Source organism: Neolamprologus multifasciatus, chromosome 22 (genome assembly GCF_963576455.1).
Source record: "Neolamprologus multifasciatus chromosome 22, fNeoMul1.2, whole genome shotgun sequence".
Classification (NCBI taxonomy): Eukaryota; Metazoa; Chordata; class Actinopteri; order Cichliformes; family Cichlidae; genus Neolamprologus; species Neolamprologus multifasciatus.
Genome location: NC_140459.1, coordinates 16,275,016 through 16,290,503, shown reverse-complemented (window position 1 = coordinate 16,290,503; position 15,488 = coordinate 16,275,016). Strand labels below are relative to the sequence as shown.

At 41.4% G+C, this 15,488-nt stretch overlaps 2 protein-coding genes, 1 long non-coding RNA gene, 1 other non-coding gene and 1 pseudogene across 5 annotated transcripts; 3 read left to right on the top strand and 2 right to left on the bottom strand.

Moving 5' to 3' along the window:
- The first annotated feature begins 3,192 nt into the window (after positions 1–3,192).
- LOC146493214 (polyadenylate-binding protein 1-A-like) lies at positions 3,193–7,076 on the top strand (annotated as a pseudogene). Its single transcript, XR_014871879.1, has 6 exons — positions 3,193–3,959; positions 5,241–5,434; positions 6,204–6,319; positions 6,565–6,701; positions 6,824–6,919; positions 7,015–7,076. The product of XR_014871879.1 is annotated as a polyadenylate-binding protein 1-A-like (transcript).
- A 15-nt stretch (positions 7,077–7,091) lies between these two features.
- LOC146493211 (polyadenylate-binding protein 1A-like) lies at positions 7,092–9,962 on the top strand. Its single transcript, XM_085148308.1, has 9 exons — positions 7,092–7,153; positions 7,402–7,497; positions 7,620–7,986; positions 8,422–8,542; positions 8,659–8,794; positions 8,899–8,983; positions 9,112–9,242; positions 9,365–9,457; positions 9,573–9,962. Exons 1-8 carry the CDS (start codon positions 7,124–7,126, stop codon positions 9,455–9,457), a joined length of 1,059 nt encoding a protein of 352 aa, XP_085004434.1. The 5' UTR covers positions 7,092–7,123; the 3' UTR covers positions 9,573–9,962.
- Positions 7,188–7,329, top strand: LOC146493213 (small nucleolar RNA SNORA5). The gene has a single exon (XR_014872158.1). It is a non-coding gene; the product is annotated as a small nucleolar RNA SNORA5 (small nucleolar RNA).
- Positions 7,826–8,761, bottom strand: LOC146493212 (uncharacterized). Its single transcript, XR_014871880.1, has 2 exons — positions 8,659–8,761; positions 7,826–8,542 (listed from the first exon to the last, which is right to left on the bottom strand). It is a non-coding gene; the product is annotated as an uncharacterized LOC146493212 (long non-coding RNA).
- Positions 9,963–10,027: 65 nt separating the features above from the next.
- On the bottom strand, positions 10,028–12,343 carry LOC146493210 (type-4 ice-structuring protein-like). The gene is made up of 4 exons (XM_085148314.1): positions 12,252–12,343; positions 11,435–11,503; positions 11,202–11,325; positions 10,028–10,424 (listed from the first exon to the last, which is right to left on the bottom strand). The coding sequence occupies exons 2-4, from the start codon at positions 11,481–11,483 to the stop codon at positions 10,223–10,225; spliced, it is 375 nt and encodes a 124-aa protein (XP_085004440.1). The 5' UTR covers positions 11,484–11,503; positions 12,252–12,343; the 3' UTR covers positions 10,028–10,222.
- Positions 12,344–15,488: the final 3,145 nt, after the last annotated feature.

The window sequence follows — 15,488 nt, the reverse complement described above, 5'->3', positions numbered from 1 at the left end:
TTCCAGAACTCATCCATCTTTGTTTCGACTCAATTAAACAAAGACCTACAGTCCCCGTGTTCTTTTGAGAGAGAAGAGGGTTTCTCCTAAGTAAACTTTAAAACAAGCCATACTTGTTCCTTGTTCCGGCTGGGATGTCCACTCCTGGGAAGGTTGTGGCTAGGGGTGGGTTTTTATAATCGATTTATCGATTAAAATCGATTCTGGCTTGGATTACGTAAAATCGATTCATTAAAATCCTGAATCGATTTTTTTAATATAAATTTATTTTGCCCGAAATGCCAGAATCTCTGGTGAAATCTCACAAAATTTCAACAACCACCAAACAGCTAAAACAGTAAATGAGAGCAGGAACACGGATTCTGCACAAAGACTTAAACACACAGTGCAGCCCGCGGATCAGAATCAGTTAGATGTCGAATTTCTCACAGTCGGGGCGGAAAGCCGACAGCCCGCTGATTCTGATCTGTCGGCGGGTCCGCGCTTTGTGTTCACCTCCTTTATGCGCTGATTGTAAAGCTGTTAGTTTGATGTCTCTCCAAACAATATTGACCGAACCAGCAGCAAAAGAGGATCCAAACTACGCTTCACAAAAACATCATGTATTCACTCTTACTTTTACTGTTTTGCTTCGACCACGATGCACAGCTCTCTCTCTCTCTCTCTCTCCCTCTCTCTCTCTGTACGGTTTTCTGCATTATTCGCTTGCTTGTTACGCACAAGTCTACCGTTGTTTACAGCTAGGGATGGGTACCGGTATCCGGTGCCATGATGGCACCGGTTCTGACATAAACGGTAGTAACCAGACCGAAAAGCAGCGCACATTTCGGTGCTTTATTTCGGTGCTTTTTTTCCTGAGCTGTGATACACTTTCTTCTTCCTTACATTTGTATTGGCGGTTGGCAAACAACTGAAAGGTGCATTACCGCCACCAACTGGTATGGAATGATACACTTTAGATTCTAGCCAATCATTTTAAGTTTCCGAGAATAGTAGGCGGGTCCAGGTACGTACATTCTTTTAGAGCAGAGCTACAGATTAAAAATGTCCAAGGCGAAGCGGTCAAAAGTCTGGCTGTACTTCACAGCAAAAGATGCAAACTCAGCAGCTGCAACAAGTGCTTTAAGGTGATACTGTGATACTGTCAAAGAAGGTAACACCTCAAATCTGATGAAACACCTGGCGACGCATAGTGTTTTTTTTTTAAAGCCGAGAAATGCGCCGTATTTGATAGCTTGCTGCGAGACCTCACACCGAGCACATCTACTGCTTGTGGGTTGCCTGTTATCGGACCCGGAATTAGCAACATCCCCCAAAAACCCGAAGAGGAGAGTCCTGGCCCCTAGCCCTGCCAGTGTAGCAGAAATGATGACGGATGATGATGGCAGCAGCAGCCGTTCTTCTCAGCGTGAGTAGCTTAATGTTGTTCGTGTGTAATTTACGTTGAGTAGGCTAACCACGTTATTACATTAATGCATGTAAGGTGAACAGCAAACACCATCATAGCTACATGCAGCTGTCTTCTTGTTTGATGGCAGATACTCCCTTCACCCTGGCCAAAAAGGCTAAAATGACCAAAGAAAAAGTGGAAAACAGTTAAACATGAGAGGTTTTTGGACAAAGTTTGTGTTTTTTTCCATTGTTTAAGCACTGCTTCCAGCCAAGAATGATACCATATATGCCCCATAGCTGCAGAAAAGGCTAACATTGTTATCTTTTTACAAAAAAACAGCTGAACATGAGAGGTTTTTGGACCACTTTTGTGTTCTCCATTCTTTAAGCACCGGTTTGAGCACCGTTTAAGCACCGGCACCGTTTCAAAAGTACCGGTTTGGCACCGGTATCGGATAAAACCTAAACGATACCCATCCCTATTTACAGCGCTATCGGCCGACTTTTTTTTTTCTGTTTTATATACTTCCGAAAAGAAAACCTAATTTCTGCCGTTCAATGCTGAACAAATTTAAAATTTTTAAAATTATGCAAAATGCAAAATGCTTAGCCATGTCTCTAATAAAACCGCTGTAACTTCAGAGGTAACGTTCATGTGTTGATTAATGGTTTTCTTTCGTTTTTGATGTACTGCAGAATATTTTTATAAAATCCCAGGCCAGGAAAAATCACCTTCATGTGTTTCTGTGTTTTATCTTCAGCTACTTTGACACAAAGGCATCTGCTGTGACGCTCACACCTTTGATAAAGTCTTGCGTGTGTCAGCTTCCTTTTTATAGATACAAAAATATGTAAATGTACTAATCTGAATTATAATATTTCTGACTGTCAAAATTTCCCATATTCAAATCGAAGTGAATCGAATCAATTAAATCGAATCGTGGATCGAATCGATTCTGGACCTTGTGAATCGGATTTGAATCGATTCTAAAAATCAGTGACGATACCCAGCCCTAGTTGTGGCATTGTGTTCACACACATAAATGTCAAAATGTCTGCTTTTATAGAAGCGCTCACACTTACTAGAGTGTATTTGAGCATCTGCACCATAGCTGCTACTTGACCAATTAATTCCTATGGAAGATTTAAGGGATTTTAGGTGGCTGAAGTGAATACAATTTGAATGGCATGTCATATTTCACCCTTTATAGGGGATAAAACCTTGTACTCTCATCCTATCACTGCCTGTAGAAGAATTATAAAGCAGTTTGAGGTGCAAAATTAACACTAAAGACCAGACACAGTTGTATACTGGTCTGACGAGAGATGGATGCTTCCTGGACTGAAAACACTGCCCTCTGCAGATAGTGATGTATTAAAGGGCACATTAAAAACCCTTAAAACCCTTACATATCACAAGTCCTAAATAACCTCAAACTCTTGCCAAATGAGGGAGGGGTGTCTCAGCCATGCCTATCGCAGTTTCAGTGTTAAAACTGATTAGCAGTTAGGAGTTTTGCACGTATGTATATGAATATGGGCATTGCCTTTCCCGCCAGTAGATACTAAAGAGCGCGAATTTAGCTCGATTTTCTGCATCATCACTTAACAAGTGAGCTTTCTGGTGGGCACAATCAGGCATTTTGAGGATTTAACAAAACGTTTTTCATGATTTCATCATCACGCGTAGAGTAGTGGTCAACGCCCCTTTGTTATCTTTTTTTTCTTTCGCTCTCGCCAACAATCTCGGAAAGATGATTGGTCCATTTCGGTGACGCGCTCACTAGTATATATTAGACAACTTCCCGAGGACTTCCTCCCCCTCAACCCCGGCTGTCAGTGCTGTGTGAGTGCGCGTGTGCTCCTGAGCTCGCTCGGCACACATTCTATAAAAAATAAAAATACAAAAAAAATTTAAAACATAAAAAACGCCAAAAAATCGTTTTTTTTCGTTTCCTTTTCTTTTTGTAACAAGTCGGTGAAGCTGGAGGAGAAATTCGAGGACTGGACGGTAACGTACAAGCAGGGGCTGCCTAACGTATCGAATTTTTTTAGTGGACGTGTTATTGATTCCGTAGCGAGACAGAGTACCGCTATATTTGCTTTTATTTCTGCATGTCAGGTTTGAATGACAGTTTTAAGCCAATAAGAAGTCGACGTTTTGCCATTTTAGCATCTCCGTCTTATAAATTCTTTTAGCCGAAAACACTGCAACTGACTTGACTGTAGTCAACGGTTGTATCACGTTCTGCCCCGAACCGTCGTGACGCTAGCGACCGTTGGACAAACCGAGGCTTCATCGTCGCAAACTTTTTCTTTAAGGACATATAGCTTCGTACGATTATTCTACTAGCCTCCACAGCCAAGGGAAAATGAACCCCAGTGCTTCCCAGTGTACCCCATGGCCTCCCTGTACGTCGGAGATCTGCATCAAGATGTGACCGAGGCCCATGCTGTACGAGAAATTCAGCCCAGCCGAGCAATCCTCTCTATCCGGGTCTGTAGGGACATGATCACCCGGCGTTCCTTGGGATACGCCTATGTAAACTTCCAGCAACCGGCGGACGGTAAGTAATTTATTAAATATAACATTTGAAAAAATGTGCTTTATAAGAAATCAGTGACAAGTGAGAGCTAGCCTATTTCTACTACACGTGACTGCGGCCGACATGTTGTCGGTAGGGTCTCCTCATGTGAACCTCCCAGCAGTGGCGTAGCAGCACCGAGTCCGCCCAGCCCTCCCCAGTAATGTAGCAGTGCTGCAGGCTGCCGAGCGAATACTTGGTCCACTTTTATCTCCCTTCTGTGCGGACAACACCCCAACTCATACCCCTAAAACGATTAGACAACAGTTTAGAAGTGGTGGTGTGAACATTTATCAGCATCAGGGAAAAATAAGTAAGTAAAGTAAAAATTTTATTTGTATAGCACCTTTCAAGACAAAAATCAAAAGTGCTTCACAGAAAAACTAAAACAGAAAAACAGAAATCAACTTTCAAGCAAGTTTTTTTTTTTTTTGCAAAATGCTTTTCTGTCTAGAGGCCACAAATCTGCCTCCATCCACCTCTATAAACGTTTTCTGCCTAACACTGTTTGAGCAAAGAGAAAGGGACTCTTTAGTATGTTTCTAATCTTCAACAGTGATGGCCAGAATTTTGCCCATGTTTCAGTTTGTTCAGATGTTGTTCCATCATCTCATATCTACCTAATGGTTTGACTCCACTTGTGTTTTCCCCCCCACTTTATTTGTAGGATGTTTTCTGATTTTAAAGTTGTTGCCAGTTGAAATGCATATGTACAGCAACGTCTTCAGGTTTATTTATCTAAGTTTGGGGAAACTAGTGGGGATGCTTGACAGCATCTATATGCACCAGAGGGGTTTAATATTGAGATTAAGGTGCAGATGAACTAAGGTTACCCCCAATTAATGCACAGGATGTAATATTTGCTGCTGCTCTCAGTGGGGAGAAAGCAAGAGGTTACTAATGTACATATGCTGATGTACTTGTGACCAGAAGGACCAGTTTGAACTGAAGGAAGTCAATTAAAGCACCTACTGTAAAGCTGCCCTGAGGGATGATACCTGAAAGGAATACCAGGAGGACTAACACATGCTAATGTGCCTTAACACCTTTACAGAATTACCTGCTGTTTTCATTTCTTTGAAATGGCTCAGGGGAAAAAAATCTTGTAAATCAAGTTTTCTCACATTGGTTTGCTAAACAGCTTTTCACAAACCCCCTCTCAAGACTAATCTGCATATCAGCTGGTTGCTATCACACCCAAACACAATGGATGACTCAGAGCTAATCATTTCATTTAACCCCCCCTTCTCTGTCTCTCTTCAGCTGAGCGTGCACTGGACACCATGAACTTTGACGTGATAAAGGGGCAGCCTGTACGCATCATGTGGTCGCAGCGTGATCCATCACTGAGAAAAAGCGGCGTGGGAAACATCTTCATCAAGAATCTTGACAAGTCCATTGACAACAAGGCTCTTTATGACACCTTCTCCGCTTTTGGCAACATCCTATCCTGCAAGGTAAAGCTTTTCTGCCCCTTTCTCTCCCTTTTGTTACGGGTAACCTGAAAGCAGAGGTGGGGGTGGCTCAGCAGGTCGTATGATTGTATTCGCATGCAAGAGCTCTACTAGAGACTATGTGCTTCAGAGTTGTGAAAAGCATTCTCCCATTAACACATTTTTTCACCTTTTCTGCTGACACCAGAATACTCACTCCTCACGTCACGAAAGATGAAAAACGCGTCAATTTGGATCTGTAGCTGCAACATGGTAATGTGGAGATGTAGAGGGAAAAGGGTTATAAGGAGGAGCATCCCTGAACCAGTCAGTTTGGAGGCAAAGTGACGCACTGGATCCAGAGAAAGATAGGACCGTGTTTAGATTTTCTAATTGGTTATTACAAACCATTAATATGCAGGTTATTTTTCAGGATATACTTTTCGTGATAAAACTGGCTGCAAAGCCAGTAAATATTAGAAAGGTAACAGTGAGACAAATTAGATTCAACATATCATCGCTGGAAAAATGCATAACTCAAAATTAATAAAATGCAGAATTTTTAAACAATATATGTACACAGAATAGTTCGACACAAATATACACAACCAATAAACAATATAAACAGATGTGCAGTGTAATTGTACATTCTAATACAATAACATGACCATATAATAACAATGTTTTAATGTGAGTGTGATCCTACAGACTGTTCAGGTTAAGTATACTTGTTGCTGCATGTTTGTGTCTGTGTGTGTGTTTTTAAAAGCTGCATGTGTTCTCTTCCTGTAAGGTGGTTTGTGACGAGAATGGCTCTAAAGGCTACGGCTTTGTGCATTTTGAGACTCAGGAGGCGGCTGAACGAGCCATTGAGAAAATGAATGGCATGCTGCTCAATGACCGGAAAGTGTAAGTGAATGTATTCACTGGCTTCCATGTGTTTGGGCGTATAATTTCTGAAGGCTGCTGAGTCATGTTAACCAACGGTGTTGGATTTTTCAGTGCAATGTTGATGAAGTTTGTTTGTGATAAAAGTGTATAGCTGTAATATACAAATAAGTCATAACAAGTATGCAGTAATTAAACTGTACTAATTTTTACCGTCCCCCCATAATGAATGCACTTGTAAGTTTTAAAATATCCTTTTAATGCAGGTTTGTGGGCCGCTTCAAATCTCGGAAGAGCGCGAAGCTGAGTTGGGTGCCCGAGCCAAGAGTTTACAAATGTCTACATTAAAACTTTGGCGATGAGATGGACGATGAGAAGCTGAGGGAGCTCTTCAGTAAATACGGTAAGTCGGCGTGTCCCAACTTTAAAATCGTTTCAACTGCTCCAGTGTTGGCATAAAGAGGTATTTAAAAAGAAAAAGAAAAAAGGAAGGCAATAAGTTTTTGGTTTTTTTTTGTTTCTTAGGTAATGCCATGAGTATTCCGGGTCATGACGGACGAAAATGGAAAGTCTCGAGGGTTTGGGTTCGTTAGCTTTGAAAGACACGAGGACGCCCAAAAGGTTGAGCCACGTTTAATTTCTTTCAACAAAAAAAGTAAACCTCGTATCCGCCAGAAAATGTTCACAAACTTGACCCGATTTCATGCTTTCTTCAGGCGGTGGATGAGATGAACGGGAAGGAGATGAATGGCAAGCTTATGTATGTCGGCCGTTGCCCAGAAGAAGGTTGGAGCGACAGACTGAGCTGAAGCGCAAATTGAGCAGATGAAGCAAGACCGCATGACTCGCTACCAGGTTTCGTTTCTTCTTGACAAGTCTGCCCAGAGACCGCAGCTTTGTCAAATTCAGTGCTCCCTCCTTGGTGGGCTTGGCACTGGCCAAAATGGCTCTGCAACATTGACACTGTAGTTCATGGGCCCCACTTTCCTTCACCGTGGATCCTGGGGAATAAAAATGTGCTGCAGACAAAACATCCTGCTGGAGATCAGTTTGTATATGTAATGTTTATAAGAAGGTACGAGATTACTTTTGGTTATTTGCAGGGTGTTAATTTGTATGTGAAGAACCTTGACGATGGAATAGACGACGAACGTCTGAGGAAGGAGTTCTCGCCATTCGGCACCATAACCAGTGCCAAGGTAGGACTGATAATAGAATTTTATTGAGCTTGGCACTAATGATCTTTTAATGCTCTCTATTATGATACTGGCAGTTGGTGACAATGTAGTATTTTTAAATGCCTTTTCTCTTCTCTCTCAAGGTGATGATGGAAGGAGGGCGCAGTAAAGGCTTTGGCTTTGTCTGCTTCTCGTCCCCAGAGGAGGCCACCAAAGCTGTGACAGAAATGAACGGCCGTATCGTAGCCACCAAGCCGCTGTACGTGGCCCTGGCCCAGAGGAAAGAGGAGCGTCAAGCCCACCTGACCAACCAGTACATGCAGCGCATGGCCAGTGTGCGCGCAGTGCCAAATCCAGTCATTAACCCGTACCAGGCCGCCCCGCCGTCCGGCTACTTCATGGCAGCCATCCCCCAGGCCCAGAACCGCGCCGCTTACTACCCAGCTGCTGGCCAGATGGCCCAGCTCCGCCCGAGCCCACGCTGGACCACCCAAAATGTTCGACCACAGCGTGAGTATTCAGAGTTTGTCCTTTTGTAATATTTGTGTTGATATTTATTTTTGTTTTAAAAGAGACTTGAAAGATATGTTATTATGTAAAATACAGATTGTCTATTATTTTCACCAATTATGCAAAAATCAGCAGACCACCTGCGTTTTGTGTCCATAGTCTACTTCAGTTGAATGGCTCATTTAGAGATGTTCAGAGACAGCACTGTTTGTTAATATAGTCAAATTCCCAATAAAGCTGTTTTCATTTACATACTTTTCACTTTATCTGGTCAGAAAGCAGAACAAGTATGAAAAGGAGCTGAAATGAGAATGAGATGTTTGTGCTGCTAAAATATTCAAATGCACCTTCTGGAGTGTGTGTTGGGCTTGAATAAATTTAACTAATGAACTATAAATGGGATAGTAATGGCAGTTTGATTTTATTTGTCCATAGACTTCCAGAACATGTCGGGTGGAATACGTCCCTCAGGCCCTCGCCCTCAAACCTTCAGCACAGTGCGGCCTTCCTCCCAGGTGCCCCGCATGATGACCACCCAGCGAGTCGGGTCAGTCCACTGACCACTGTCCACACACAGTTGAATCCTGTGACTCTTTTGCTTGTTAGTTATTATTTTTAATGCCTCATCCTTTTTGTTTTTACTTTTCTTTTCCCCCCTTCAGCCGCTCAAACCATGGGCCCCCGACCAGCCACTGCAGCTGCCGCAGCAGCCACCCCCGTGCGTGGAGTACCACAGTACAAGTATGCAGCAGGAGTTCGCAATACCCAACAGCACTTGAACACTCAGCCACAAGTTAACATGCAGCAGGTAGGAATGCTCATTATCTAGAACTAATGGCTTTTTTTCCTGCCCTACAACTGAGGAAAAACTGGGATGTTCATTAAATTTTTTTATTTCTGATCTTCCCAAAGCCTGCAGTCCACGTCCAGGGACAGGAGCCTCTGACTGCCTCCATGCTGGCTGCTGCTCCTCCTCAGGAGCAGAAGCAGATGCTGGGTAAGGTTTAGTAGCAGCTCTCCATGACTAAATGTAGCCTTAGCCTAACTATAGCAGTAGTACTGAGTACAGGCACAGCCTTTCTTTGTTCATCCTGTCATTAAATCTCTTATGTGCCCCTCCAATAGGTGAGCGTCTGTTTCCACTGATCCAGAACATGCACCCCAGCCTGGCAGGCAAGATCACAGGCATGCTGCTGGAGATCGACAACTCGGAGCTGCTCCACATGCTGGAGTCCCCAGAGTCTCTCCGCTCCAAGGTCAGTACTTACGCAAGTTAATATCAACAATGTCAGGCAGTTAATTCTTTTAAGAGTCTTCCTCTTAAAAAGGAGAGCAGAGTGCTCGCTGTTGCTAACATTAGGTGACCTACTGTGTTTAGGTGGATGAGGCTGTGGCTGTACTGCAGGCTCATCAGGCCAAGGAGGCCGCCCAGAAGACAGTGACCAATTCAGCTGGTGTCCCAAGTGTCTAGGTATGACTTTTCAGAGCTGCTGTAACAAGGAGAGGCTAGTGCTTTCATTTAATTTAGAGCCTCTTGTAAATAGAAAACGTCACATAACTTTTTTTCCTTTTTTTTTTCCCCACAGGAGTGTGGAACCTTGAGACCAGCTTCACCGATGGACAAAAGAATTTCACAGTGGAAAAAGTTGAAAAACACACAAAACAAAGTAAAAAGAAAATAAATAATATATTAAAAAAATAACAATGAAAACAAGTCTCCAGCCAGGCCTACAATGAACAGAAACATCAGGTCTGGTTTGTTGAATGAAAGAGGGAAAAAAAAGAGGAAAAAAGGGAAAAAGTTCAAATAAAAAATGCTCAGTTTTGAGGTGTTTTAAAGGAGAATTCTGTGGAAAAAAAGATTGAAAGCATTCCTTTCTGCCATTTTATCAATTTCTTTTTTGAATGTTTGGACTCTGTTGTTGTCAATTTTCCCCTGACCTTTGCTTGCTTGAATAAAACAAATAATAAAACAAGTGTCTGTCTGTTACATGCTTGATTTGAGGCATCACTAGTTCACATTATGAAACCACCACACAAGTTGTGTTTCAAGTCTTTTTCTTTATTTGTGCTTTTGTGACAGGAGGAACAGTCAAACATTAACAAGCACTGAAACACATTTTTAGGCTCCCTGATGTCAAGTCAGCCATCCAACACAAGCAGCTGTATGAATTCAGTCCACGACAAAAGATGGTGATGTGGTGGCACGTCTGCTAGAGAAGCTGATCGTTTTCATTTAGTTGCCGATGGCAGCGGCCTGATCTCTCATCGTCTGGACCATAGCCTCCACCTGCTTCTGGAGGTTCTCAAACATGGGCTGCAACTGGGTGGCCAAAGGTTTGAGCTGCTCCTCCATGTTGGTGGAAGCGGCCCTCAGTTGTTCCTGGATCTGAACGGCCAGAGGCTCCAGCTGGGCTTTCCTCTCCTCCAAGAAAGTCCTGTTAGGGTAGAAAATGACTCACTGTTACATTTAGAAATCAGAAACGCGCTAGACCGGCCATGTTTACTGGCAGGCTTCTTTACATGCTCACACCTCTCATTTATTGACAATCTAGGTATAAATACATGTAAAGTATGAGTGGTAGAAATACTCATATTTCAGCTACTTGTACTGCATATTAATCACAGTAGTCACGGAGGATGGCTGACCCTCTCTGAGCCTGGTTCTGTTGGAGATTACTTCCTATTAAAAGGGAGTTTTTCCTTCCCACTGTTGCCAAGTGCTTGCTCATAGAGGGATCATCTGATTGTTGAGGTTTTCTCTTTATTATTGTAGGGGCTTCACCTTATAGTATAAAGCATCTTGGTGATATATAAATAAATCTTATTTTATTTAAAAAAGTGCTTGATAATCATGATTACAAACTGCTTGGTTTATATGATCACATATTAATGACTATTTCATTTTTGTATGCAAAAAAATGCCAAGTAATTGTAAATAAATACTGTAACTAGTCTATTAATCTGTTATTACAATAAGCTTCCCTGCACTTATCGCATCTAGTAAAAACACAAAGAGATAAGAACATCTCTATCACACACGCAGTGCTCAGGGTTATTGTGTGGGTCTGGTCTGCCTTGCATGATTACGTTATCACTGAGAGGCACAGAGGAGCTGTTGGCTGGTTATTTAACAGTGGACAAAGTCCAGTTTTAATCATTCTGAACACGTCTACGTGCGTGTGAAGACGTGTTGCAGATAGTTGGTTACTCACCGAGCCTGGTTCACCAGATCTGGGTTGCGGATGATCTCACCCAGGTCTTGAGGCATTTTGTTCTTCAGGTCCTCAAAGTACTGACTGAGGTTGTCAAGATTTAAGGCATCCTGTGCAAAGCTTCCTGTTGGAAAAAAGAAAAGAAATAAAGTGTTTTGTTTGTTTTTAAACTCCCCCCCCCCCCCCCCCCCCCCCGATAGATATTTAACAAAAATGTCAAAATCTGGTCATACCTTGTGCCAGGGCGAGCACGACAACGGCGACAATGAGGGAGAATTTCATGACTGCTGACTAGATTACACCTGCACAACACATAACGTTTGGTGAGCAGTGCGCTTGAGGCGTTAGATGTTAAAAAGCAGTATTTGCCTGAAGTCACCCACAAAATCCACACCATGTTTAATCAGGTGAGTCAATGACAAAGGTATTGTCTAGGAATCCTGGTTTGACTTGTTGTCACATGGAAACAGAATCAATGTTTTGTGTATTTTTTCAAACTTCAGCAGTCAGTGATTATAGCTTATATACTCTAAACCTTTGAAATAATTTATCACAGAGAAAATTAAGCCTTGAAGCTCAACCTGGGTAGAAACTGGAATGAGGTTTTTTTTGTTTATTTTTAATGAGCTTCTTGCTTCTTTGGTTGTTAACTAGCAAAAGAAATGCTATAATTTACTTAAAGCACATAAAAAGTGCCTCTTCCAGATTTTTATGTAAAAATATAACTTTAAGGATCAATCTTACACATGAGAGTACTTTTAAAAGTCATTTTCTTTACATTTCCAGCATTTATATTGTGTTCTGCTCTATTATTGCATTTAAGTAGCATAGTAAATGTTTGTAGGAGTTGGCTTATTTAATGCCTGTCTTTAAATAAACTTTTGCTGCCCCTGAGCTCTGCCTCACGTCACTGTTAAATGCTGACATTTCACATACTACGAGGTGCACTTTTACAGCACGTCTCAGAAAATATAAACAAGTTAAGGCTTTTTGGGGGAAAGGAGAGAAAAGGTTTTAATTCAAACCTATTAGAAAATAAATCAGACTCACCTGTGCTGCAGGAGAATGTGGACCAAATGGTGGCTTCACTCAGGACTCTTACACTTCTTATAGCCCAGCGTGATGATGCATTCCTGTCAGACTGAGATCTGATTGGATGAGACAAAGAAAGAAAGAAAAAAAAAACATTACTGGATGCTGAACCTTGCTGCTCTGTCTGCCAGCTGGGCAAACCCAAGCAAAGTCCAACAGCCAACATGAGTGTGGCTCTTATCATGATGATTAGGCGAAAATATTTAATCATCAAGAACAGTATCAAGGTTACCACAGTGAGGCCAGTGAGGTTGGGGGAACTTTTGGTGACATCATCTTTAACAGATATGATACCATGTAATTATAAAACCAGGGTTGATGTCAGTGTTGTGCTTCTGTGTTCAGTTCTCAGTAAGATGTGCACACATTGTGAAAGCTCAGGAGTATATTGAGTAAACTGAGTTCTTATTACTGATTAGTTTATTGATGTGTTCTTCAGTGTGTGTACAAAGCACTGGACTCTTTGTAAACTATGGAGTTCTCTAAAGACAGACCACTTTGGTCCAGATCGAATCATCTTATTGGAAAATTCAATAAATCCATGTGTGGTTCACAGAGGTTAAATCAAAAATCTTGCCATTTGTAAATTCTATTTCTATAGTTCCCTAAGCCAGGAGCCTTTCTACGATTTTTGGACTGGGGTGGCACCAAACTAAAGCAGCTGAAGAACTATTGAAAATCCATGGTGTAGTAATATGTAAGCCACATACTGAAGCACACGTTTCTACCGTCTGCCGGGTTTTGTTATTTTATGTTCATCTTTGAAAAGTAAAACAGTTACAGGAAACAACTAGAGACGACCTGGTGACATGAAACCAACGAACAATGGGTGAAATAATATAGCTTTGCCTTTTAAGAAGCATAGGTGGTATAAAAGATGGATGCAGCTGTCGTGATGTCATCCATTAGTTTATTTAGTCCCGTTCTAAAAACTTATGATGAGTCTTTTTGTCATTGGTGTTTCAAAACTGGATGTAATGATCAAGGGGCAGGTCTTACTGTGAAACCGTAATGTCTGAATAATTCTGCTCTCTGAAAAAAGCTTCTTTTTTGTTTTTTAAATGTCCTAATATTTTATAATAATAAAATGAGTCCCAGAAACCACAAAGTCAACAGCAACATGTTAACGGAGATCATGTTTGAGAGCTAGTTTCTCTCAGACTTCTTCAGGGCTGGAATTTGTTTTTGGCTTTTTTTGTTTGTTTTTTTGCCATCACAGCTGTCGCCCCCTGGTGGCCAGTACGAAGAATGGAGGTCTGAGTTACTTTTTGGCTTTACATCCACTGATCAGAGGCATGGACGTTATTGTAATTTGGGGCTTTTAACTTTACAGGCCAATGCCTATTAACCTTTCATTAGAGAACAACTGGTAGTTTCTTTTTGACATCATAAAAACGTTTAATTACTGCAAGGTCTTTAGATAAACCTACACTCAGAACAATGGGAAAGTCCAAGGAACTGTAAACACATGACTGTGCATCTTATCACGCTGATTGAAGAAAACACTTGATCATAACTAACAGCGTCAGCATTATGACAGCAAGGCCATCTCTGAGAAGACTTTTGGTGACATTAACATCAACATATATGGCAATGGATTATCATAGGCTTGATGGCAGTGTTGTGCTCCTGTTTTCAGGAACTCAGTGAAGATCTAAGAAAAGGAATTGTAGATTTACACTAGTTGGGAAGGTCTCTTCAAGCCATTCCTAAACATAAATACAAGTTATTTGAACGTGGCACCACTCTTACAAGGTTTGGAGAAGACTCATACTGTCACCCTCAAATGAGAGGAAATTGGTTAAGATGTTCTGGAACAACCCAGGAACTACTAAGGCTCAAGCCTGTCATGAACTGCTGCCAGTTTTAAGTCTCCATGGACTGAGAGATTGCTGAAGAAGTGTTGCCATAAAATCAACACCTTTAACCTCAACTAAAATTTGCTGCTGCCCACATGGACGAGCCAAATGCTTTCTGGAGGAAAGCTTTATAGTTAGATGAGACAAAGATTGTGCTATTTGTCCACAATGACAAGAGGTATGTTTGGAAGAGTAAATGTAAAGCTTCGAAACCTAAGAACACTGAACTGTACCAACTGTCAAGGATGTTGGTGGTAGCATCATGCTTTGGGGTTGTTTTGTTACCAGTACTGTTACATTGTGCAAAGAATAATGATGGAGGAGGACTACTCTTCAACTTCCCCTCAAATCAACAGCTGAAACTTGGACACGGTTGGCTTTTGCAACAGAGTAATGATCCCAAACACATCAAAATTGGTTTTGGAATGGATAAAGCTGGCTAACATTAAGCTTCAGGAATGGTCTTCCCAAAGCCTAAACCTCAACCCTATTGAAACTCTGTGTACTACACTTCAAAGCTGGTTTCATACCAGGAAACCAACAAATTTCAGTGAACCTTTCTGCCAAGAAGAGTGGTCGAATATTCAGCCAGAACTATACCAGAAGCTTGCTCATGCTTACCAAAACCATCTGGCTGATGTGCATCTTGCTGAGGGACATCCAACCGATTATAAACACTTATAAGTCTGTATTTATACTTTCGACCCCATGCGGATTGGAGAAGATCCAAAGTGAATTAAGTAACACTCAGCCATTGTCTTTTAAAGTCATCAAAGATTTACGCTGTACAATCATTCCACCCCGGATAAAGAACAGTTCAATAAATCACTAAAAGCTAAAATTACCATGAAATTTGAAATGACCATGATGAGTGGATGTAAGAACTTTTGACCATAACGGTAAATGTTAGCATGCTAAATGCATGCTGTATAACACAAAATATCACCCTTTTTGAATTTGTTCATCTGTAATTAGTCTAATTAATTACTAAGCAGAACATTTTTTTATTAAGTGGGAAAAAAATATTTCAAGCTGCCTCTTTCAGCTGTTCTTTAGGAAGCACTGTTATGGATTACACTCATTCATGTGAATGTAAACCTTCTACCTTTGGCTTACATCCAGCAGGGTGTTATTGCCTCCAATCTATCTTTATAGCTGCTGTAAAATGATTAATTCCCGACTGCTTCCCACCCCAGCCAGCAATAAACAATCTCATACATGTGTTTGGATAGAAATATGTGAGCAGGGAGCATAAACAACATGAGCTGTTTAATAAACCTTGTACAAATGTATCGTGAGCCTCTATTCATCTGGTGGGAAAAGTCTGCAGTGGAGT